At 45.5% G+C, this 24,247-nt stretch overlaps 1 protein-coding gene across 7 annotated transcripts in view; it reads left to right on the top strand.

Moving 5' to 3' along the window:
- Window positions 1-449: 449 nt before the first annotated feature.
- Mrap2 (melanocortin 2 receptor accessory protein 2) overlaps window positions 450-24,247 on the top strand; it is a 37,654-nt gene continuing 13,856 nt past the window's right edge. The window contains exons 1-3 of one of the 7 annotated variants that reach the window (XM_031345444.1): window positions 450-687; window positions 844-991; window positions 20,829-20,962. In XM_031345444.1, the coding sequence (XP_031201304.1) occupies window positions 20,830-20,962 (133 nt within the window). In that variant the 5' untranslated portion in view covers window positions 450-687; window positions 844-991; window position 20,829. Of the gene's footprint in view, window positions 688-843; window positions 992-20,828; window positions 20,963-24,247 lie in introns of those variants that run through there. The other 6 variants (XM_031345445.1, XM_031345446.1, XM_031345443.1 and 3 more) reach the window with 6 other exon arrangements.

The following is a 24,247-nucleotide window of genomic DNA, read 5'->3' on the forward strand; positions in this document are numbered from 1 at the left end:
ATTGGTAATGTTTATTGTCTGTCTCTTTATTAGAATAACCTTTTGAAAGCTGGTGTTCGGCACCAAATACAGATCGGATGAACAAACAGATGCAGAAGAGAGTCATGGCTGTTAACTTGAGCCTGCTCCCAGCCCATTGCTAACTCTTGGGGATTAATCTGGAGAGTGTTTGATGCCCCTTGGCATCTGTACCTATGGAGGAGGCACTCAAAAACCGAGATAGTAATTGAAGCAGTGCATTATGTAGGATTCTAGCCTCGTTGAACTTGAACACAAGGCTGAGAATGACTGGCAAGCCTCTCTGTTCATGTGGCCTCATTTCATCTCGATCAGCTCATGAGAGCTTGTACTCAAAGCTAAGATACCCACTACAGACCTGGAGAGGATAAAGTATCCCTGGACATCTTTTCTTTCCTTTGCTCATTGCAGGTTCTTACACAAAATTGGAAGGCGGGGCGGGTATTCATGTGGATCCCTAAGGTTGGGGAGACGTCTCTGGAGCTCAGCCACAGCCTCAGTGCCCAGCGCCTCCTCCTCCACTAGGTCGGGAGCGCGCGTCTCCACCGCACCGCGGCGCAGAGAGCGACTTGCACAGCTCCGGCCACTGGCAGCGGCAGCACGGCGGCACGGCGGCAGGGCAGCGGTGAGGCTCGCGCACCCGAGGAGCTGGACCGTGTAAAGCCTGCGGTAACCCGGGGCAGGACGGGGTGTAGGGCTAGCCTAGGGTCTGGGTGCCTTTCAGTCTGCACGCGTGTTGGGATTGGAGTGGGTGAAGATGAGAAGGGTGGGAAAGAGTTATCGGGATTCAAATGGTACCTAGAGCAGCTTGCTGGCCTTTTGAAGGGCTCCCAAGTTCGAAGCTTGCCCTGCTGCTGCTGAGGTCACCCCTTTCAGCCCGAGGAGTCTGGAAATCCTGGATATAGCTCCGCGGACTGAGCTGAGCATCCAAGGGGCGCAGGGGACCACGACCCAGCCACACCCTCTGCCGCAGGTGAGAAACTTTCTCGCCGCCACCAGGCCTCCGCAGCGCCTCCACAGAGCCCCAGGGGCTGGGGAAGCTGCACCTCCAGACCAAGGGTGTGGTCCCCCCAGCCCCAGGATGCGCGCCCCCTGCAGTAAGTCTGTTTCTTAGGATTAACCTGCGTGGACAGGTTTGTTCACATTGGGGAGCCAACAGGGTGGTGGGTTACCTTACCCGTGAGACTGCAGTTCCAAGTCCCTCCTGCGTTCTTCTTAGCCCCGTTCTGTGTACCGAACCGGGGAAGGCCTTCTGAGAGCAAGTGCGACAGAAAACTGTTCTGATACTTCGGTTCCCACAGCACTTTAGATGACATGGAGCCCTGGATATTGTACTCGATTTAATCTGGCAACAATGAAGCAATCGGGACTGTTTTGAGAGCAAAAGAAGCTTGGAAGAAGGTTTCCCTGGCTATGGGGGGGAGGAGGAGGGGGGAACTGCCACACATAAGTTAATCCGTACTAACTGTCCCCTCCCCCAAGTAAGTAGCAGTATTTCCAACACACAGGTGAAAAAAATGAGAGAGCTAAGTACATTTTTTAAAACCCGACAAAACAAGCTAATTGTGGGGGCGGAGAGAGATCTGGAAACTAACGCTGCGATTCCAGGCGGGGAGCACAGCAGCAAAAACAGGTACGCCTGAGATGCGAGCATCCATCAGATCAGACTGGCTCTGACAGGGTAGGGCGTGGGCGGGGCTAACTAGCTCCTTGGTGAGGGCAGAGGCCAGCCCAAACTGCTTGGAGAGGTCTTGAAGTCCGAAAGGGGCAGTTTGAAGCGTGAGTAGCTAGCACCCTGGAACAGTGAAAGCGGTTTTTTTAGTCACCTCTGCACAGGTGTGAGGGAGGGGAATAGAGCCAGGAGACTTTTCGAAAGATGGAAACATCGCCTCCCAGAACAAATGCTTTTAAAAGACAGCTCACGACCACCCAGGAAAGCATTTATGGCTAACTGGGCTGTGGATGAGGGCTTGCCATCTCCACGCTTCTACAAACGCGAGTGATTTGACATTAACGTAATGATGCTAGCCTAGTAGGTGGAAACCAGCATTTTGAAAACATGGAGCTCAATAGAAAGGAAGAGAAAATATCGGCACATATGAGAGCCAGAGTTGCTATCGACTTGTTCGTGCACTGTGTGCTTGTGCATTCCTGTGCATGTGTTTCCCTGTGGTTCATCCTGCTGTTTCTACATTCTTAGTCCTAACGCTTCTAGCCTGCCCTCTACGCTGACCCGCCTCTGTTCACCCAGGGTCTTCTTTTACTTGGCAAATGACATCATTTTCACATTCTCCTAGTTTCTATTGGCTAGCAGAGGCTGGGGGCATTTGACCACTCAGAATCCACTGAAATCTGAATGGTTTTGGATTTGAAGGATCTGCAGAGTGACAGCAAGTCGCTGAGGTACTTCCTCATCTATGGTCTGTCTCAGGCCAAAGCGACTGTCCTTACCATATGTCAGAGGACCTGCAGATACATTGGAGTCACCAACCCTGCCATCGTAGACAATATAAAGTGCGCCTGGCTTTGTAGAATCTTGGAAGGCAGCCTCCTGCTATATCAAACAACAGGCCAGGGCGAGGGTGGGCAGGGGTAAAGTGAGGAAGTAGGGCTCTGCCTCTGTGCTTTTTTCCTCTTGGTGCTGCTTACTCCGACAAAGATAGATGGTTGTGAGAGACACTGACTAAAGCATCCGAGGGGAAATGTATCTGCAAAAGATACTAGTCCTAGAAGTTTGGGTGCACAGTCAGGTTGAAGCGATAGCTCTACATCAAGGTTCAGAGACAGTTTTAAAATAGAGGACTCGGGGCCGGAGAGATGGCTAGGTGGTTAAGCGCCTTGGCTGCACTTCCAGAGGACCTGGGTTCAATTCCCAGCATCCAAACTGTCCATCATGCCAAACCTAGGGGATCTGACAGTTCTTCTGGCTTCCCTGGGCACTGCAAGCACATGGTTAGGAGAGTACTTGCCAGAGAAGTGCGATACCTGAACCCAGATCCCAGCATGCACATTAAAAATGCCAGATGCAGTGGCTGTAATTCTACTGTTACAGAGGTAGAGACAGGAGGGTTTGCTGGCCTGCTAACTAGTCCTTATGACTCACTGAGCTACAGACTTGAGAAAGATTCTGTGTTAAAAAGGTAAAGAGCAATAGAGGATGGTGCCTAACATCGGTCTCTCGATTCCCCACACAAGCATGCACACACATATGCATATGTAGCCCCCCCACATACACATGTATACACACTTGAAGGCGTACACACATACACATACACTCAGAGAGAGAGAGAGAGGGAGAGAGAGAGAAAAACAGATGAATTGCATACGTTTGTAAATTTCATTGCTTAAGAAACTGAAGTATGAGCCAGGCAGTGGTAGTACATACCTTTAATCCCAGCACTTGGGAGGCAGAGGCAGGCAGATTTCTGAGTTCAAGGCCAGCCTGGTCTACAGAGTGACTTTCAGGACAGCCAGGGCTACACAGAGAAACCCTGTCTCGAAAAGTCAAAAAAAAAAAAAAAAAAAAAAAGAAAGAAAGAAAGAAAGAAGAAAAAGAAACTGAAGTATGTTTGAGGCCATTGTGGGCTACAAGTGGGTCCTTGTCTCAAAGAGCTAGGGGTGGAGGCAGGGGTAGGAAGAGAAGAGTAGAGAAAAGAAGAGAAGAGAAAAAAGAAGAGTTTACAGGATAGTTCCTCCCAGATAAGCTGCATTCATGTGATAGATATCCTGGGCTTTCAGTAGTGTGCCAGCTGAGTGAGGCCTAGAGACCAGCTTTGCATTTCACTGATAGAGACATGCCATTCCCTATGTACATTTGAGGGGAACTTTTCGGGTGTCAGGAAGAATGAAGAGACAGAGATGCAGAGGAGTAAGGTATGTATGCATAGACAGAGCCAATAGATAGGAGTTCTGAGGTTAGAGCCAGACATTTAACCAGAAATACCTATTCCTTCCCAGTGGTGTAGGAACAGAGGCTGGGTTCTATTCCTCCCAGTGGTGTAGGAGCAGAGGAGGCTGGGTTCTATTCCACTCCACATTCAATTCTGAGCAGTACCTACTTAGGGATAGAGGCCACATCAAAGCATCTAGAGGAAGGGGACTTGAGACAAGGACCTGGAGGAACAGACAATAACCTGGCAAAGAAGAGCCATTGGCCAGCATTTGAGCCAGTCCTGAGATAGCTACTGAGCAGGAGGTGGCCGCATACCTAAGATGGGTGGTCAGGACCGGAAGAAGAGGGATTAGAGGCGTGCTGGATTATGTTTTCCATGCTCACATCCTGTTAGGAAGTAAGAAGAAAAACAATCAGAAATGAACACTCAATCACAAAAAATGTGACCATAGATAAAGTGAGGGCACCAAGGTAAGCTTTTTGACGAAGGTACACACTAGCCGCTCCAAGAATGTGAAGATAGAGCTGAGAAGATGGCTCAGTTGGCAGGATACCATGAGTCTGGATCCCCAGAATCCATGGAAAAGACTGGGTGCAATGGTGCATGCCTGGAGCCCTAGGGTTAGGGTCAAGGTGGAGGCAGGGATAGGTGGGTCCCTGCTCAGTGAGTGAGCTTCAGGTAGAGCTGACTCAGTCACTGAACCTGGCAGGTGAGTCAGTCAAGCTCAGTCAGTGAGCTTCAGGTTCAATGAAAGACTCTGCCTCAAAAAATAAAGGTGGAGAGGGATAGAGGAAGGCACCTGGCATGGACCCCTGGCCTCCATACACATAAACATGCATATGCAGAAGCACCTGCAGAATATGTGCCTGCATGCTTACACACGCTGGCAAGTGTACACACACACACACACACACACACACACACAGAGAGAGAGAGAGAGAGAGAGAGAGGGAATATGTGAGTGCTAGATTGATGGTATAGTTCTGTGACAGAACACTTGCCTACCATAAGTGAGATCCTGTTTTCCATCCCCAACACCACAAAGACACAAAAGATGAATGATAATATAAGCACTGAGAGAAGAGGATGTTGAAGAGGTGTCTTCACAGAGATCTATTGAACCTGCACACGTGCCTCCTGAACATGCAATTCACGAGGTGTCGTGGGTAGCTGAATCACAAACGACCTTGTTCAGATCTGGTGAGGAAAGAATACTTGGACATTTCCTGGGACCACAAGGTCACCAGCTGGAGAGTGACAGCACAGGAGCAGGGAGTTTTGAATAGAGGAGGCAATGAAGAGCCACCAGAAAGAAGACAATTGTCACTGGGCGGCTCAGAGAACAAGACCAGTGTAGTCCTGCCTTCCTGCACTGAACCTAGATGGGTGAGTCACCGTCCACCAGCTCAGCAGATGATAGAGAAAGAGAAAAGTTCTCCTGATCTCTGAGGGAGGGAGCATAGGGAGAGGCCAGTGCTTCATGCGTGGACACTGCAGTTCTTTTGGGTCTCAGATGTGGCTGTGTGAGTAGAAGGGCCAGGCACTCTGTGGTGAAAGGCAGGGAAGGTGAGTCCATTTCAAGGGGTGTTGGAAAACAAAGACAGGCAAATCCTTGGGCAGGTTCCCCCAAATGTGGCTGCTCGGATTATGAGGTTTTGTTGTTGTTGTTGTTGTTGTTGTTATGGCTGGATTAAAATGGGAAAGAGTAGCAAGCTGTCTGCTTGATACTTAATTTACTTTTGATGGAGGAAGATTTAGATGTGGGAGGAGTTAGAAGAAAAAAAAAAAGAACTTCCTTAACCAGTATTCCAGAGACTCTCGTTGGAAAGGAAGGCTCATCAGAATTAGGGGGTGGGAGACATGTAGGGAGAGAGAGAGAGAGGGAGAGAGAGAGAGGGAGAGAGGGAGAGAGGGAGAGAGGGAGAGAGAGAGAGAGAGAGAGAGAGAGAGAGAACCATAATAAACACATGAAGTACCCTGAACAATTACAGACAGTACCAAGTGTGCATTTGAGCATTGTTTGTGTTTGAAAATGACTTTCACATGCATTTCATCTTCCTAAAATTGTGACTTTTCTTCAGACAGCAGCATAGCAAACAACTGGGTGGGGCAGGCAGGGAGATGTATTTTCCTTAGGAGGTAGAACACAGTTAAGGTTTCATTTGGTTGGGGGGAGAATTAGAATTAGCATCCATCTAAGAGGATGCCAATACAGTCTAGGCACCTGGGGTCTGGGTCAAGTTCATTTTCTCTGCCAGGCAAAATCTGAAGCAGAACAGGTGGCAGCAGAGAAATCTGAGAAATGCCCTGCCCCCCCCCCCCCAGGGTTGGCCAGTTGGCAGACGTGAGAGTTGATTGGTTAGTAAATGTTGAGTGACTGGTCCTGATCTAGCCTTGAACCTGTTGCCCCAGGCCATCAGTAGGGGGCCTGCCAGTGGGACACAAAAGCTGCCAGGCTTTTGTGTTAAGTCAGGAGGCTAAGGAAACTTACCGCCTTCCTTAGCTAGCTTTGGCCTTGCTCCCTGTCTGGAGTCTGTCTAACTCCTAAGTTCTCAATGCTGTTATTTTTTTGGTTTATGCCAAGGCACAAGGTGTTCTTTTTTTTTTTTCTTTCTCTACTAGAGTATGAAACGTATTTGTTCCTACTAGACAGAAGGAGAAAGCATGTGAGACGTTAACTTTTGCTCCCCCTTCCTTGTGAACATGCTTATTCAGTCCGTGATAATGTTGCTTAGATGTGAGGTGAAAAGGCAGAGGTTGAGAATCTCTTTGTGAGATGCTAACACGGTGCAAGTTAAACATGGGTTTAATTGTGGCTTCTCCTTCTGTCTTAGTCAGGGTTTCTATTCCTGCACAAACATCATGACCATGAAGCAAGTTGGGGAGGAAAGGGTTTATTCAGCTTACTTCCACAAGGCTGTTGATCACCAGAGGAAGTCAGGACTGGAACTCATGCAGGTCAGGAAGCAGGAACTGATGCAGAGGCCATAGAGAGATGTTCCTTGCTGGCTTGCTTCTCCTGGCTTGCTCAGCCTGCTCTCTTATAGAACCCAAGACCTCCAGCCCAGGGATGGCACCACCCACAAGGGGCAATTGAGAAAACGCCCCACAGCTGGATCTCATGGAGGCACTTCCCCAACTGAAACTCCCTTCTCTGTGATAACTCCACCTGTGTCAAGTTGACACACAAACCAGCTAGTACACCTTCCTCTACCAAGACCTATATAACTACTTCCTTGATTACAGGACATTACTAAAATGCCATTGCCCTTCAGGTGAAAATGATTTTCATGCTTCACATAATCATCTCCTCAAAGATGCATTTGCTTTCCTCACACATGTCCTTGGTAACAGCAAAACAACTGTCATGGGAAGCAGGCCTGGCTGAAAGCGCTGCTTCCCTCAGGTGGATCAAGAGACCTGAGGTGATAAGTAAGAGAATGTGACCATAAACCTTTCCTATCTTCCCCTGAAACCCACACACATTAACACGATTCCACAGAAAAGGCAGATATTCCAGATGAAGCTCTGGACAGCACTATACAAGCCTGTGCCATATTTATGACAGTATTTTCAAATTTCTACACAGCCTAACGGTGCAGGGAGAGTTAACCTGCATCTCGAGAGTCTGAGGCTGAGCTTGAGGTGCCAGAAGCAAGATGACGGTCTCCATGGACATCACATAGAAATTTACATTTACTATCTGTAGTTACTTATCTGCCATAGAAAGCAGGCCACCAAGTCTGAGTCAAAGTGACACCCAAATAAGATAAGCTATATTTGGAGACTCGGTGACGCCTAGACAAGAGGCAGCAGGCACTACTTTCCATCCCTTATTTTGCAAGACTTCACCTTGCTCCCTTCTGGCCGGTCTTACCTGTAGGAAGAAGCAGTAGAGCTCTCTTGCAGCACTGTCTCAACTCCTATATTTACAAGATTTAATCCTTCCCCCTTGTTCTCACCTGTCAACAGCACGATTTGCCTCAGGGCTGTAGGAGTGGTGTGTGCAGCTTGGAGATGGATACCATGGGACAGGAATATAAAGTAAGCTATTTTTTGACAAGTCACCTTCCAAGTGATTTAAGATACAGCTTATTCCACTGACTATAGTCTGTGCCAAATATTTCAAAAAACTCCAACAATTAAAATTTACAGAGTGCTTCCCCAGGGCCACACACATGGCCTATGTTTAAAGTTTTATTTCACCTGGCCACAGTGTTTTAGAACAACAGCTATATAAATCAGCATGGGGTACTAGGTAAGCAACAGGCTGATCTCTTGGGAGTTGGATTCATGCTGTCCCTGTTAGCTACTTTTTTTGTTGCTGTAATCAAATACTATGGCCAAAAGCAACTTGAAGAAGAGAGTTTATTTGGGCTTACAGTTCCAAACAGATATGAATCAATCATGACAGGGAGCCAAGGCAGGAAGACATGGTGGCCCGAGTCCCATTTTTTTTTTTAATTTATTTTTTTCTTATCGTAGGAGTTCCACCTTTAACAGAAGACACGAAGTAGAGAGAACAAACTCACAGCTGAGTGAGGTAGTATAACCAAGTGACATACATCTTCTAGTAAGACCATACCTGCCAGATCACCCCCAGTGAAAATAAAAACTGGAGACCAAGTGTACAAAGACCTGACTCTATGGTGGACATTCCTCACTCAAATTACCACACTCTCTCATCAGTAAGAAATCCAAGTAATTCATCACGGAGTTTGAGAAAAGGAAAGAGATCCCACGTGCTACGGTAGTTGGGCAGGATACCATGGTAGAGTAGAGGTGGTGCATTGCCTCTGTTGTGTGACAAAACTCTTCTTGGGGAGATGGAGCCCATACATCTATCTACTCCCCCCCATGTAGGGAGCCCACAACAGACTAACTCAAAGAGAGCTGCATCATCAAGGCCTACCCCAGCATAGATGACAGCTCACAAAACTGGGAACCTGGAGCACACTGCACCGCCTGCAGGCAGCTCAACAGGTTTGAGAGGGTCTTTTCCACACAACCCTGGTCTAAACCTCTTCAAGGCAGCTCAAGTGTTTTTCTGCTTCTTCCAGTCATTGATTGCAGCTGAGCTCTCTAGTGTCTGAGGTGACTCCTAGCTTTTATTGTTTACTCTGGAAAACAGGGAGGGAGGGAAGCTGGTGAATCTGGTCAGTTTCTGGGACTTCCTGAAGCTCTTTTGAGTTGTTTACTTTTCTATTTAAGGAGCTTCCATACAAAGTGAAATATTTCAATCCCAGAGGAGGAAACTTCTCATGTCAACCTCATTCTCTAGAGAAGGGGAGACCAGAGTCTGAACAGCTTGGAGATATAATGGGCAGAAGCTTTGAGGACCATCTTTGTGCTCAGCTTGGGTTCTTATACCATACTGAGACGAGTTTTTTTCTTTTAAAATGTATTTTTATTTCACGTGCACTGCTGTTTTGCCTGCATGTATGCCTATGTGAGGGTGTTGAAGCCTCTGGAACTAGTGTTACAAACAGTTGTGAGCTGCCATGTGGGTGCTGGGAATTGACCCAGGGTCCTCTGATAGAGCAACCCGTGCTCTTAATGGCTGAGCCATTTCTCCAGCTCTGAGAATCTTTTCTTAAAGATACTTTTTGTATCTGTTTTCTATGTCATCTTGCTGTCATGATGCTCTTTACTATTGGTGTGTGTGTGTGTGTCTGTGTGTCTGTCTGTCTGTGCCTGCATATGCCTGTGTGCATGTGTCTGTCTGTCTTCTTCTGTGTGTGACTGTGTCTGAGAGCTAAAGGGGTCAGCAGGGGTGAGAACAATTCCAAATATAAGCCTGAATTCTAGAATGTATAGGCCTGGACTTTTTGATCTCCACTGTCTCTCATGGTGAAGCTCATAGTGTTTTGATTTGAACTTTCTCCTACTAATTTTGACTTGCTTAGAGCAGTTACTCCTTAGAACATTCTTGTGGGAACTTGATGTACCTGTTGAGGGTGGCATGGAAGAGAGTGGACTAATGACAGATTGGAAATAGCTTCCTTTTCAAAAGGGTATTTATTGTTTCATTACCATAAGAATGATTGGGATAAAGTCAGAAATAATGGATTTTCAAATTCAGTTTAATTCAGTTAAATGACAGTTTCATTTCTAATGGCACTTAATTCATCAAAGAGAACAGTGTTTTCCTCAAATTAATTCAGCACTTACATAAGTTTGCTTGCACTATGAAATATCATAGGTGTGTGTGGGGGAAGCTTAAACAACAGACACAAATGTTCCACTGAGGACCATCAGGGAAGGCCCTGTGGCAGGCAGGCCTCTGTCTGTGGCTCTCTGATAGTTGTCATTCTGCTGTCTGCTCACAAGTAGTCCCTCTATGTGTGTACCCTTGTGTGTCCACATCTCTTTCAGGGATATATCAGATGGCCTCTATTCAACCAACACTGTTTCCAATGTAGTCACATTCAAGTGTCAGCAGTTAGGGCTTTGATGTACAAATTATAAGGTGGTCAAGATTCAGTCTGTAAGTGTCATATCTGTTTATTACATACATCTGTATACAGCGTACCGTGTCTTTCCATGTCTATCTCTTTCATCTACTTACTGATCATCTATCAGTTATCTGCTCACTAGCATCATCTATCAATTTATTATTGATCACTATTGTCGGCCGCCTTTCCATCCAGAGGAAATAAGGAGGCAACAACGAGCTCTTCTCCCAACAGTTTAATCAGGAACCTTCATTTTTACTTCTTCTTACTTATCCCAATAATCATAATAATCTCCTCTCTAACCCCCAGCCCTCGCAGGTTAAATACTTTCCCTGGTTCCAATCAGCATCAGCTACGTGGCAAAGCATAATAGGCTGTGGGAAAATCATGCCAGCTTGCATCACAAACTGGAGGCACTCAGCTTTTCCAACTAAGGGCTTGTTTATCAATGCTCTCTGCTCTGGCCGGAGACCAGGTGTTCAATATATATATATAGGGTGGCAGCTGCGGCTCCCCACACACTATCATCTACCTATTATGTATCTATTGTACATACAGGAGTGTGTAGATGCTCACATACATACCCATAACTTTTGAAAATAGATACATATGTAAAGTTAACAACATAAGAAGTAAGTTAGTATTTTGTCGTAGACCATTCATCTAGAAGGAATTTCACCAAGTCCCTCTAAGTCCTTTTTGTCTGCTCTCAGCACAAGTAAATACTTAAACCATACATAGGAGGCTATCACACAGATATAGTAGTAACTTAAAAATAAAGAATTTAAGAATCCACATGTGTATCCAGAACTGGTCTAGTCTGAACACAGGTAATCCCCAGCTGTTCATGATTCTCCCAGATGGAAAAAGGGGTCCCCAAAGACCCCCCAACCCCAAGCTATGGACAGAAGCCAGACTGTGCATGTGGCCCGGAGGATATACAAGGTACCTGGTTGACTCAGTATTGTCCTCCATTCCCTAAGCTCCTCTTATTTTGAAAGGCTCTCAGCCCCTCCCACAGAGCACTGATTGAGACACACTTCTTACCAGTACTACTATATTTATTTAAATAAATTTTATTTTCTTTAAGAGGTAGGGACTTAATTTAGCTTACAGTTCAAGGACATGCCTTCCATCTTGGGGGAGAAGGCTCGGCTCTACAGGAGCCAAAGATCACATTGTTTGTCAGCAGTCTCAGGAAGCAGAGCGAACAGGAAGTTGAGTCAGCTGAGTTAAAATACACACACACACACACACACACACACACACACACACCATCAAGGTTCCATCTCTCCAATTCTTTATCCTCAAATAGTGCCATGAGCTGGGCAGGAAGTGTTCAGACACATGAACCTAGGAGAGGGGCTGGAGCACTGTGCCTCTAAGTCCTTAGTGCATCTCAGGACCATGCCTCAGCACCTCCCAAGGAGTCCTCTCCAAGTGAAGCTTCTATGGTTTATTTTTGTATAACCCCTGCGTGCACATGGCATCCCCTTTGATATGTATCTGAAGTCTCTAACAGAATGAAGGCTGATTATTTACTCTCATGTTCAGGGTTGAAAGAAGTATAACTTTGTAAAGCATTAACATCATGAGATCCCATAATGCCTATAGCATGTCTATGATCCAGGCCTGTTCTTTTATTTTTTTAAACAAAACTTTATTATTTTTTGTGTGAACATATGGTGTGTGTGTGTGGTGTATGTGTAGGTCAGAGGACAATTTAGTGGGGTTCACTTCTTTTACCTTTATGTGGGTTCTAGGAATTGAACTCAGGTTTGTGCAGCAAGTGCTTTAACCACTTAGCCATCTTACCCACACCCTTAGTCCGTTCTCAATGTTAGCACAGCATACCTTAGGCTTAGAAACAATAGGCATTTATTGCTCACAGTTCTGGAAGATGGGAAATCCAATGTGAAGACACCAGCACAATCAGTGTCTGGGAGGGACTCTCAGCCTCATAGCCTCATAGATTTCATTGCTGTGTCTTCATACAATGGAGACAGGCAGTGCACTTAGCTGCTTCTCTTAGGTTACCAATCCCGCTGGTGAGGATTGAGCCCTTGTGACCTAATTACCCCCTAAAAGGTCTACAAACTCTTACTGTGATCCAAGGTCCAACACATGAGTTTGGGGAAAACCAACGTCCAGAACAGGTATTGTAGGTGACTGGAACTCCGGCAGTGAGCAAAGTAGAAGAGGCCATTGTCTGATGGCCTACAGAAGGAGCCAGGGGGAGAGAGAAGGCCAGGGGAGGACTTGTTAGTTTAGTCACATCATAATCTTTCTTGTGGTATTCTGGAAAGGACTGTCATCATCTCCAAAGGTCAAGGACAGTTGTCATGTCCCAGCACCTAGAATTTAGTTGAGAAGATTTTCTGGACTGAACTAGGGAGAACTACAGAACCAGGAGACACTAACTCAAAGCATTACTATGTGGCCTGTTTACTACTATTAAGCTGCACCAAGCCTAGTTGGTGGATCGATTTCAAGTCCTTTTTGAGGCATTGGTTGTTAGAGGAAAGGATCCCCATGTGTAATTTTAAACTCCATTTGTTATTTGTAAGTCTTTATATTGATCTGAATGTTGACTTTAAGGGGGACATCGCCTGTTTCAGGGACACATTTTTTATTCTGTGGTATGCTCTGAAACCAGTCTCAGCTGTATCCTGGCAAACAGGGACAGAGCCTAAGGTACCCTCTGAAAACCTGTTTGCTGTCAGTCACAGTGTCACAGTCTTTTATGAAACAGCAGGAGATGGCATCAAACTTGACAGTGTAGATCAGAGGTTCTTATCCTGAGAGTCCTGACCCCTTTGGGATCAAATGACCCTTTCATAGGGGTCAGCTAAGACCATTGGAAAACACAGATATTTGCATTAACATGGAAATGAAGGTCATCGAACTGGCCTCTTGGTGTGAGCATCGTCATGGTAGAGTGGTAGAGGTGATGTGCCCTTTTTCTTGGTTTGATCCATTAGGGAAGTTGCATGTTTGGGAGATGGGGAGACATGCTTGCTCTTAAGAAAGAAAGGAAAGCCCAGGAGGAGCAAGGGGAGATGGTTTGGGGGCTCAAGAGTCAGAGGAGCTAATGGAAAAGTGTTGCAGTGTGGGAGGGAGAAGAGGCGGTGGATGGTTTTCACTGCACACACAGAAAGGTATCTGGAGCCTGCTAATCACTGTTTCCTACTGTGGTTTGTTCTGGAACTACCTGGGCACACCTGAAAAAGCTAACCCCTCTTCCAGTGCACTTTTAAGGTGTAGTCCTAATTGTTGTTACTGCCTTCATCGGCAACAGTGCTTTTAGCTGCTTAAAAGAACAGTTTGTCTCTCTGCCGCCCCAGGAAGCCCGTTTGAGATGTGTTTCCTGTCATTGAGGTTGTTTTTAAAGACTCTAATGATGTGGGGGCAATCTGACCTACATTAAATACCTAGAGCAGCAGGGCACCAAGGTGGGACACGCCCTGAACCCTGTTTGTACATTCGGAGAGCAGTACCACCTTATTTAGCTCCCTGGTGTGAGTCCTGGTGTCAGGGTGTCACTTACTCCTGAACCAGCCAGCTTCTCAGACAGACAGTCTCTAGAGAGTGGGCTTCCTAGATGGACAGGATAGCAGCTTCCAAACAGCAGGCAGGTCTGGCTTCCTTTCAGCCAAGCCCAGAGACAGCCCCGGGCATCTAGAGCAGACACGCGAAAATGTTGCTTTACCTGCCTTCTACTTGTTTGTCTTCGCGTCCTAAATATCTACCTTGGGACATGGATGGAAAAGCTTTGCATGCTGGGCTTTTCCTAGAGTACCAGATGGCTCCTTAAAGATGAGACCACAGGGTTTTACCTCAAGTTTACCTTTGGGAGTCAAAAGCAAAAAGAAGACAGACATTGAAAGGAAGACCTTCTTTTTCTCTTTTTCTCCCTCTCTCCCTCTCTCCCTCTCCCTCTTCCCCCTCTCTTCTTTTCCTGACAACTTCTAAAATCGCAGCTGGCCAGATGGGAAGAGGCCCCTGGCTTCTCCTTCTGCCTTACTGCAGGACCCCAGGGCTGGTTCTGCTATCACCCACCACCTGGTTTGATATGCTAGCTCTCTGTTTTTTCTCCTATCATAAATTCTTTCCTTTAGGACCATAGCACATGGAAGTAATAGGTTGACTGATCTATCCCTTAAATAGCTTATTTAGGTGAAAGTAAATACTGTACAGGAGAGAAGAAGCATTCGTACAAATATGTTGTCTGCAGGGGGCTTTCTGACACCAGACAGCTTGCAGCCTGCGGCCCTGTGAGAGTACCGGTAGCTGCTTTTGATCCTGTTGGTCTCGGCTGTGTGCTGCTGCAGGGCTGCCAGGCTGTGGGGAGGGCAGCTGTGTGTGGTGTGCCGCTTAGCCGAGAGGAACAGCATTCTCCACTTTTACTTTCTTTGTTTCATGCACTTATCATTATCTTCTTGTCTCCCTCCGCTCTGCTTATTTCATTGGCTGCAGTGTCAATTTGCAGTGATCAAAGGATACTGCATCGTAGTGGCCTTAAAAAGAAATGTTCCTTACCGTATTCCTAAGTTGGTAAGTCAGTTGAGTAGCAGGAATCCTGAGATGTCAATGCTGACAGTTACAGCTTTTAAACACCCAAATGGCCATCATTTGTGCTATTTTTATTATAAATAATTTCTCTCCAAATTGTCTTCTTTTTTTTTTGTTGCTCTGGAGATTTGAGTCCAGGGCTTCCACACATGGCAGGCGATTACCAAGCAACATCCCATATATGTTACTTTTAATTTTCTTCCTTTCCTGAGAACATATATTTTGGTTAACCCCAGGGTAGGTTTGGTAGGAACTAGCTGGCCAAGGAGTTGGTGGTATCCAAAGAACAAACTCAGTGGCTTTTCTGCCCCAGAAGGGTTCTTAGATAATAGTAACAGTGTATGCTATTTCTTAATCTTATCCTGAATCTCCGAGAGAGAGAGAGGGGGGGAGAGGGAGAGAGAGGGAGAGAGAGACAGAGAGACAGAGACAGAGACAGAGAGACAGAGACAGAGAGACAGAGATAGACACAGAGACACAGAGACAGAGACAGAGAGAGATTTCCATTGTGATTTAAACTTCTACTTTCCTGATTCATACAGTACCCTCTCAGGGGCCTCTTTACAAGGAATCTGATTCTGCTATATTCTGCTGGCCTGAGTGCCTTCCTAGAACCTTGGTGCAAGCCTTCATGATCCTGTTGCTCTTTTATTTCACATGCCTGTCAAACCATCATGTGGAAGATGCTGCCGTGTCTGATACTTCCAGATGCTGTCTGACTTCTCTTTAATTGCAATAACCTGTTTAATAATGCAGCTGTGCTAGCTACCCTGCCTACAATTTTGTCCACATTCACCTGCCTTACCTTGCTAAACTACACATTTTCATACCGTCCTTGTCAAATAGAGAAGAGGAATTGATGACTGGAGCAGTGGGTGTGTGAGAGAGACAGCCACCTCAGGAGACAGGTTCCATATTGAATTTCTGAGAAAACACAGGCTCTTCACTTGCTTGTGCCTCTGGGAAGGACCCCAGGTCCTAGAGTGAGCCATAACGAAGGCCCACATCCCTGGGAACATAGAGAATGACTGACTTTTATAATCTTTCCCAGGGGAACCCATGGCTTAAAGGCATCATGAACCCTGACATAACTCGAGGTCAAGGACTGCAGAGATGGAGGGAAATGCATCTTTACACTGCTCTGTCATTGCTTCCATTGCTGTTAGGGACCAGGAATTCAGGGAGTCAGGTCTCCTGGGGCTAGCATTTTCCTGTGGAGACCTGAATGTTTCAGTGTTCCCAGGAGACTGACAGGGCCTGATTTCTTTAGGCCGTGAGATCTGGCCTCAGAATAACCAGTGTCTTAAAGAAACAAGCCATAATCCAACATTGTCAAATTTTTGTTGATGTTTACAAATATATAAAACGATTTGAGAGTACAGGAGGGGTTGCAGGACATGGGGCCTATGGAAGTGAAGTGTAGACTCAAGCCTGAGTGCTTTGAGCTAAACAAGGACATAGATATGGGAGATTAGGTTGGGCTCTCCCACCTTTACCCCATGCTTAACTGGTTGTCCATCTCTGGGTTATAGTCCAGTATCTGTGTTCACAAGTCCAAATAGCATGACTGACAGCATTCTGGATGGATCACTTTGCAAAATGGAGGGAGATATTATGATTATGAGACTATAAGAACATATTTAAGGAGTAACCTGGTGTAGATGAAGAGTTGTGAAATTTTTGGATTCAATTTAAGAAGAGGAAGTGAAGTGGGTGTGGTTTTGACACTTGAAGGTGGATTAAGGGAGGCTGTAGGAAAGTCCTCAGAGGATGAAGGTAAGTCTTAAAAGAAATGGATTTTTGCCGGGGCCAGTGGTGGTGCATGCCTTTAATCCCAGCATTTGGGAGGCAGAGGCAGGTGGGTTCCTGAGTTCGAGGCCAGCCTGGTCTACAGAGTGAATTTCAGGACAGCCAGGGCTACACAGAGAAACCCTGTCTAGAAAAAAGAATTGGATATATATATATCCAATATATATATATATATATATATATATATGTATGTAGACACGATATGCCAAGAAAGGTAATGGATTAACTATTAAAAAGCTAGATAGCCCTAGATAATTTTAGCTTGGCACTTGTAACTTCTTTCCTCTCTACGCTTACATATGTCCATGGTTGAAGGGTAACTGGGCAGGAGTGAGCGGCTTGCTAAAACCCACCCCAGATGGAGCTTTTGGAGGCCTGTAATTAAGAGTGTAACTTGTATTTGATGATGAGGAGGTTGAAGAATCAGAAAGACAGGCTTACAGGAGGAGAAATAACTATCAGAGGCTCAAGGAAGGGATTTCCGAGTGCATGGATCTATCAGCCACTGCGATCTAGCCTAAGCCCTGCCGGTTTGTTCTTTGTACTTGAAGTAACACTTTCATATGTGACATTTTGAAATTAAAATGATTAAAACAGTGTCGTTTAAAGATGCGAAGGAGGTGGCTGAAAGGAAGGCATCTGAAGTTCAATTCAAAGACTGTGACTGAAGTAGTGGTTACCCAGCAGGTAGTTTTATCCAAAAGAAAAACATATAAATTCTGTTATAAATATTAGAACGAGCAGGCCAATATGTATAAAAATCAATCATTTATTTTTTTTTTTTGACATTTAGATATAGCGGAGACCCAAAGCACAGTTTTAAACACATCCCAGTCTGCCAGCTGTTCTTGTAGTCATTCTGACTGAACACAATCTCTTCTGTCAGTGTTTGTAAATGTTACCGAAAGCGAATCAAAGTAGCTGTCGATCACTGAACAGCTATCCATCGGAACTGTTTCATCTCCCACATACCTCATGCAACTTACTCAGACCCTGGAATTCACTCAGGCTTCCCAACTTCGTCTCCAGCCATCTCAGCGTAGGGCACAGTCCGAGCTCGCAGACAGTCCTTTAAGAAACGTCTTGTTCCATCCGTGGAATGTTTTCTTTTCTCACTATTTTTTTTCAGTTTATTTTGTTTGTTAACATCATGAGATTTTGTAACATTAACAACTTAATTTGCCAATCTATTAAAAAAAAAGATTTTCCCTTTGAAATTAGGTTGGTAGCAAGAGCTCTAAGAGCGATGTTGATGTTAATCAGCTTTGAACCATGAATTACTTTGTCATGAAGTAGAAAAACTGGTTGTTGGTCATTTCCAAAATCCTGAGAACTACTTTTTCGAACCAAAAATATTTACATTAAATCGAAACACAGGAATTTTTGATAAGGCCCAAAATATATGACATATGTTTTATATATATATATAAATATATATATATATATATAAATATATATATAAATATATATATAATATATATAAATATATATATATATATATAAATAAGCTATTGGAGACAATTTGGGAAGTTTGAAATGTCTGCTTGTAAGCATACAGAGTTGGCCTTGCTTGGCCTGGTGATTGGGAACTGTGGAGCTAGCTGGCTGAAGCCTGGGCCAGTCAGGGCAGCACACAGCTCCTGAGGCAGAAAACAGTGGGGAGGGGGAGTTCTCCATCAGAAAGAATCAGGCCCCTGAAAATCAGCCTCATCCTTCCTTCTCTGCTCCCTTGGAGTCAGTCAGCCTGATGGAAGGCAGCTGGTATCACCCAAAGCTGTAATGGCAGAGAGTATAGTGACAGTCTGAGGAGGGGGATTTTGTTTGGAACTACCATTCAGGGTGAAGAGAGATAACCAAAGTAGAGAGAGAGAGAGACATAGATAGATAGACAGACAGACAGACAGACAGACAGACACACACACACACACACACACACACACACACACTATCTAGGACTTTTCTAGCTGGTATTGCACACTCTTCCATGTCTCTCAACAGTCCAATGTTGAACAACCACAAGGCCAGCTCTGTTTATGACAGCAGGTCCTGCTCTGTGGCACCAACTTTGTGCATCTGTTATTCTTCTTGGTTCTATGACAGAACACCCGAGGAAACATAGTAAGGACAGCCAGCTTTATTCTGACTCAAAGTCTGAGGGGGAAAGGCACGGGTGGCTGTGGTAGGAGGCCCCTGCCCACACTGCATCCACAGCTAGGGAGCAGAGATGGAGCCATGCCGGTGCCTGGCTCTCTCTCCCTCCTTTTACTCAGTCTGGGACCCCACCCCATAGCCTAACATCACCTAATTGTGGATGGGTCATCCCTCCTCTCTTAAGCCTGTCTGAAAACATCTTCATAGATATACCCAGAATTGCGTTTCCATGGTGATTCTAAATCCAGTCAAGTTGATCAGATTAACCACCACATGTGGTAATGGTTTTACATTATTTTAAACTGACATGGGATGAGTAATTGAACATTTAACTTATGTGAAGGTCAGCGGTCCTTTTGGTTTACGGAGCCTTTTTTCCTATGTAAGCCCTGACACCTCTGTTTCTGTCTGTCTACCTCTAGAGGAGTGACTTAATTCCTGACCCTGGCAGGTGTCTGTGGGCCCCAACACCTTACTTTTTGGACAGTATGGAACTGGATACTTTGTAAAGGGCTCTCTCACCAGCCTTACAAACTAGGCACTGGCAGGTCTTGCCATTTCCTTTGCTAGACAGATTACATCCCTAAAGCTAATCACCAAGGTCTGTTTTCTTATTTGGCCCACTTCCTTATGCCTGATTAAACCTCCAAGGTCCAGCTATCAAAACATCAAGGTCTAGTAATTCATCATTTGGCGACAGTGACTATCATGTCTAATCAGGACTTCACCCTAGCACAGGCCTCCCCGCTATCTTGTTAAAACCATTCTTGCAGAGAGGACACTCGCTGCTGTCTTTGCCCGACCCAGAGGCAGCCCCCAGCTTGTCCCCTCTGGAGTAATAGATCTCCTTTGTGCTGAGGATTTGGTGTTCCGGTTCGGGTGTGCTCTGTGCTGACTCCCAGACCTCAGCACTGTGGGTCCCAGGTCTAGGGATAGGGAGAGAGGAGTCAATGAAAGGAGAGTGGGGAGCCTTGGGGCAGAAGGGTGGTGATGATTTTGCTTGACTGTCCCTGTGGCCGTACCCTAAAGTTGACTGTGGATGACTCTAAGCCCCTGGCAGGCAGCTGGAGATAAGTTCCAGAGAGTTATTTTTAAAGACAGATGTGCAGTGGTGGAGATTGCTCAGGGAATCTTGATTTTGATTGGTGTTTTATCTATCCAAAAATTTCTCCTAAATGATTTCTGTTTGTCATTTGTTTGTAGGGTTCTGGTCTATATAACTCTGTGGCTCTGCCCTAGCAGGGAGTCTCACTTACATTAGATGTAATTACACGTAGGCTGCACAGTCCATAGTTATTGCAGGCACACATTCTAACATCTCCTAAAGAAGATACTTGAAATAACCCAATAAATCATAAAGGTATTTGGGGAATCATGCAAGTATGGCTTCCTCTGGGACTAAGCAAAGGCAAGGGGTGGGCCTCCCCTGAGGATGGCCTCCCCCCACAGGGTAGTCGCCCTTGCTCATGTCCTCATTTTACCCCGTTTTCTGACATCTGTGTTTTTCATCTGCATTTCTACACTGTGTGCTCAAGACAGACAGGCTGGCGGTTCAGTTCTGACACTGATGTTGCTCATTCCACACAGGTCTAGGTGGCGAGGCACATGTACAATCTCAGAGGCTCTGACATAGTCTGTTCTTTCCCTTCCCTGTTCATCTCTCAGGAGTTCACACTGACTGCATGCCAAGCATTCAGTACAGTTCACAGTACACACAAGGAAAGAGTGTCTGAAGAAATATGTACTGTAGATTAGTAGGGATGGATGAAAATAAAGGCTACGTCTGAGGTGTGGGTAGCTGGTGACCTAGTGGTGAGAGCTGGGCGTGTTTTGATCCTGAACGCTCGAACGCATCCAAGATCAGTCCGGGTGGCTGTACATCTGTGAATGGACTGATGTGTTCTACGCTTGTCTTTCTCCATGTGTGCAGGATGGAGATGTCTGCCCAGAGACTGGCTTCTAACAGGACATCCCCACAGTCACCATCGAACTCTGACTACACCTGGGAATATGAGTACTATGAGATCGGACCGGTTTCCTTTGAAGGACTAAAGGCTCACAAATGTAAGGCTTGTGCTGCTCCTCTGGGTAACTGTCATCTGTTTGCTTTAACCTGTGGAGTCCCCTGTGACTGCTTTTCCCTAACACCCTGTCTTCTTACAGAATACTCTGCTATCTCTAAATACAAAGCACCCCTTTCACAAAGGTGGTATGGTATGGGGGCATTGGTAACTCTGATTTACAAAGGACTTAAAACAACACCTGCTTGGCAGAAGAGTGTGAATATTTGTTTTAGCTTTAGAAAGAGTTTTTTGCTGTTGGTTTTGTTTGTTTGTTTGTTTGTTTTCTAAAAGACGGCATTAACTATTCCAGGTCCTGGTAGGCAGTGGACCTGCCTATCTCCTTCCAGCACTTTCGAGGCAGAGGCAGACAAATCTCTGAGTTTGAGGCCAGCCTGGTCTACAGAGCCTGGTTTCAGGATAAGCAAGGCTACACAGAGAAATCCTGTCTTGAAAAAACAAAAACCAAACCAAACCAAATCAAACCAAACCAAAATTAAAAAAAAAAAAACAAACCAAAATATCAACAATAAAACACAAACACACAAACAAAAGAAACAAAGAACTCCCACAAAACAAGAGTAAACAATAAAGATGTGTGTAGGAGTAGGGTCTACCATGGCTCCAGCTGCATATGTAGCAGAGGATGGCCTTATCTGGCATCAATGGGAAAAGAGGCCCTTGATTCTGTGAAGGCTTGATGTGCCAATGTAGGGGAATGCCAAGGCAGTGAGGCAGGAGTGGGTGGGTGGGGGAGCACCCTCATAGAAGCAGGGAGAGGGAGGATGGGATAGGGGGTTTTCAGAAGGGAAAGCAGGAAAGGGGAAAACATTTGAAATGTAAATAAATAAAATATCCAATAAAAAAGAAAGAAATAGTGTCTCCAGCGATTCCACGAAGACTCTTCATTTGTAATAGCCAGTAACACCATTTACAAACCCCCAGGAAGTATGAAGAGAGAGCTCAGCCCTCAGAGCACTGGCTGTTCTTCCGGAGGACCCAGGTTTTCTTCCCAACACCCACATGGCTGCTCACAGCCATCTGTGACCCCAGCTCCAAAGGATACAATACCTTCCCTCTTCTTAGCTTCATGGACACGCTGCACAGATGGTACACATACATACATGTAAGCTAAACACCAATACACATAAAATAAAAATAAATGTTAAAAAGTGTTTCCAAAACCCTGTTGCATTCTCGATTTGTGAAGATCGAAGATCAGCGTCCACAGAGACAGATGAGGATGGCCTCCCTCCCAGAGAGGCTGTCACAGCATCAGAGCCCACTTTGGGTCATGCTGTAACTGTCTCTGCAATGTCCAGTTGTTTCCGGTTGAATACATAGATACTGTAAACATTTTAGGCTTGTCATGATTCATTGATTTTGTGTGTGTGTGTGTGTGTGTGTGTGTGTGTGTGTGTGTGTGTGTGTGTGAAGGCAGGTGGTTCCTTCAGAGGCCAGAAGAGGAAATCAGTTCCCCTGGATCTGGAGTTATAGGGAACTGTGAGCTACCCAATCTGGGTGCTAGGAAATTAACCTGGGTCCTCTGCAAGGGCAGTGAGTACTCTTGACTGCTGTGCCAACTCTCCAGCCCTTCATTTTAGGCTCTTAACTGGTCCAGATCAAGTGGAACATTGAATAGTACAGTCATGCTTCCCTCCCCCCTCCCTCCACGGTTGGCAGCAGGGCTATGTGACAGTAATACATAGCAGCAGCACCCATTTGCTACAAGGAGGGATCGGATCTCTACATTTGCTCCTTAAGCAAAGCCATTTGCTAAGTCACATATCCTTCACACTTGCAGTAATAATGAAATGCTTTTCTCTTTCCTTTGTTGACATCTTCTCAGTATTTATGGTGATGAAGAGAGAGGGCACGAACCTCTTGGGATACGCTGTCATGAATTATCTGATGAAGGGTCTTGTGGTCTGAGTATGAAATCACCCTCCTAAACTCACTAAGTTCTTTAATCTGTTGTTTTAAATGGGATAACCTTTAGGAAAGGACACTTGTCTGTTCTGAATTTTGGCAGAGAACGGATAGACTGGCAGAGAGCCATGCTGGTCTCTGTAATGTGAGCCTTTCCATCAGGGCTATGTCAGCCTGCTCCTGCCTCTTTCCCTTGGTCTGAGGGCGTCCACAGACAGCCTGCTGCTATCATTTCCATTGGTGTGTTTCCAGAGACAACCAAGGCAGCTCTCTTTTGACCATTTTTTTTTGTCGTTGTTGTTATAGAAATTATTATTGTCTGAAAAAAAGAACTTCCTTTAGAAACCAAGGCAGAGCTGTGGCACGTTGTATACTTAATGACTGTAATGTTAATGAGAATGCTTTTGTTTCAACACTAACATCGTGAAAATATGAAAAAGTCCAGGTGAGTACTCACTGTTCCAGAGTAGGAAATCTGCCCCAGGTGAAGGCCCTAGGCACAGGAACCTGACAGTGTGTGAGGCTGAGAGGGGAACAGAAGGTAAATAGTCCCACTCCCTCTAGATTCAGGAAAGTAAAAAGCCCCAGGAACATCAACCATGGGATGCAAACATCTATACATTCTTTCATTTTATTATTTTTATTTTGTGTGTATTTGTGTTCTGTCTGCTCATGTGTCCATTTACCATGTGTGCCTAATGACCACAGAGACCAGAGGAGGGCATTGAGTTATGTGTGACTGGAGTTACAGACAAATGTGAGCCACCCTATGGGTGCTGGGAAGGGAAACCTGGTTCTCTGTAAGAACAACAATGAGCTCATAACCGCTGAGCCATCTCTCTAGCTCCTGCACCTCCATTTTAAGAAAAGCAGTAACCCTTACCTTTAATATGACACACTGTTTTACTGGGTGACCTAGGAAGCTAGTTTGGCAAATACAATAGCAATAGAACATTTTCAGAGGAAATGTATATTGTGAGCAAGTCTGGCCATTATGGTTAACTCCCCTTACTTGTACCACATTTGGCAAGGGCAGCTGCCTCTTCAGATGGAGCTCTTCAACCTACACAAATCATGGTTGCTACTTAGAGTGGAAATTATTCATTTATGATTTCAGCATATTTCCTAGGCTCCCATGATACATGGTATCATATTGAGTGCTGGAGAGGCAGAACTGAACCAAAAATTCAAAGGCACCTCCTCTAACAGCTTGGATTTGTGGCTATCCATGGCAGGCCTTACTAGAAGGGAGAGATCTGAGGGAATGATCTGGAGGAACTGGGAGACATGTCAGAAAGTGTCTCACGGCTGGAACGAACTGGAATGTGCGAGGAAAACGGAGACCATCCTAGTGCCATGG

This window comes from Mastomys coucha, unplaced genomic scaffold (assembly GCF_008632895.1).
Source record: "Mastomys coucha isolate ucsf_1 unplaced genomic scaffold, UCSF_Mcou_1 pScaffold23, whole genome shotgun sequence".
NCBI classification, from domain to species: Eukaryota; Metazoa; Chordata; class Mammalia; order Rodentia; family Muridae; genus Mastomys; species Mastomys coucha.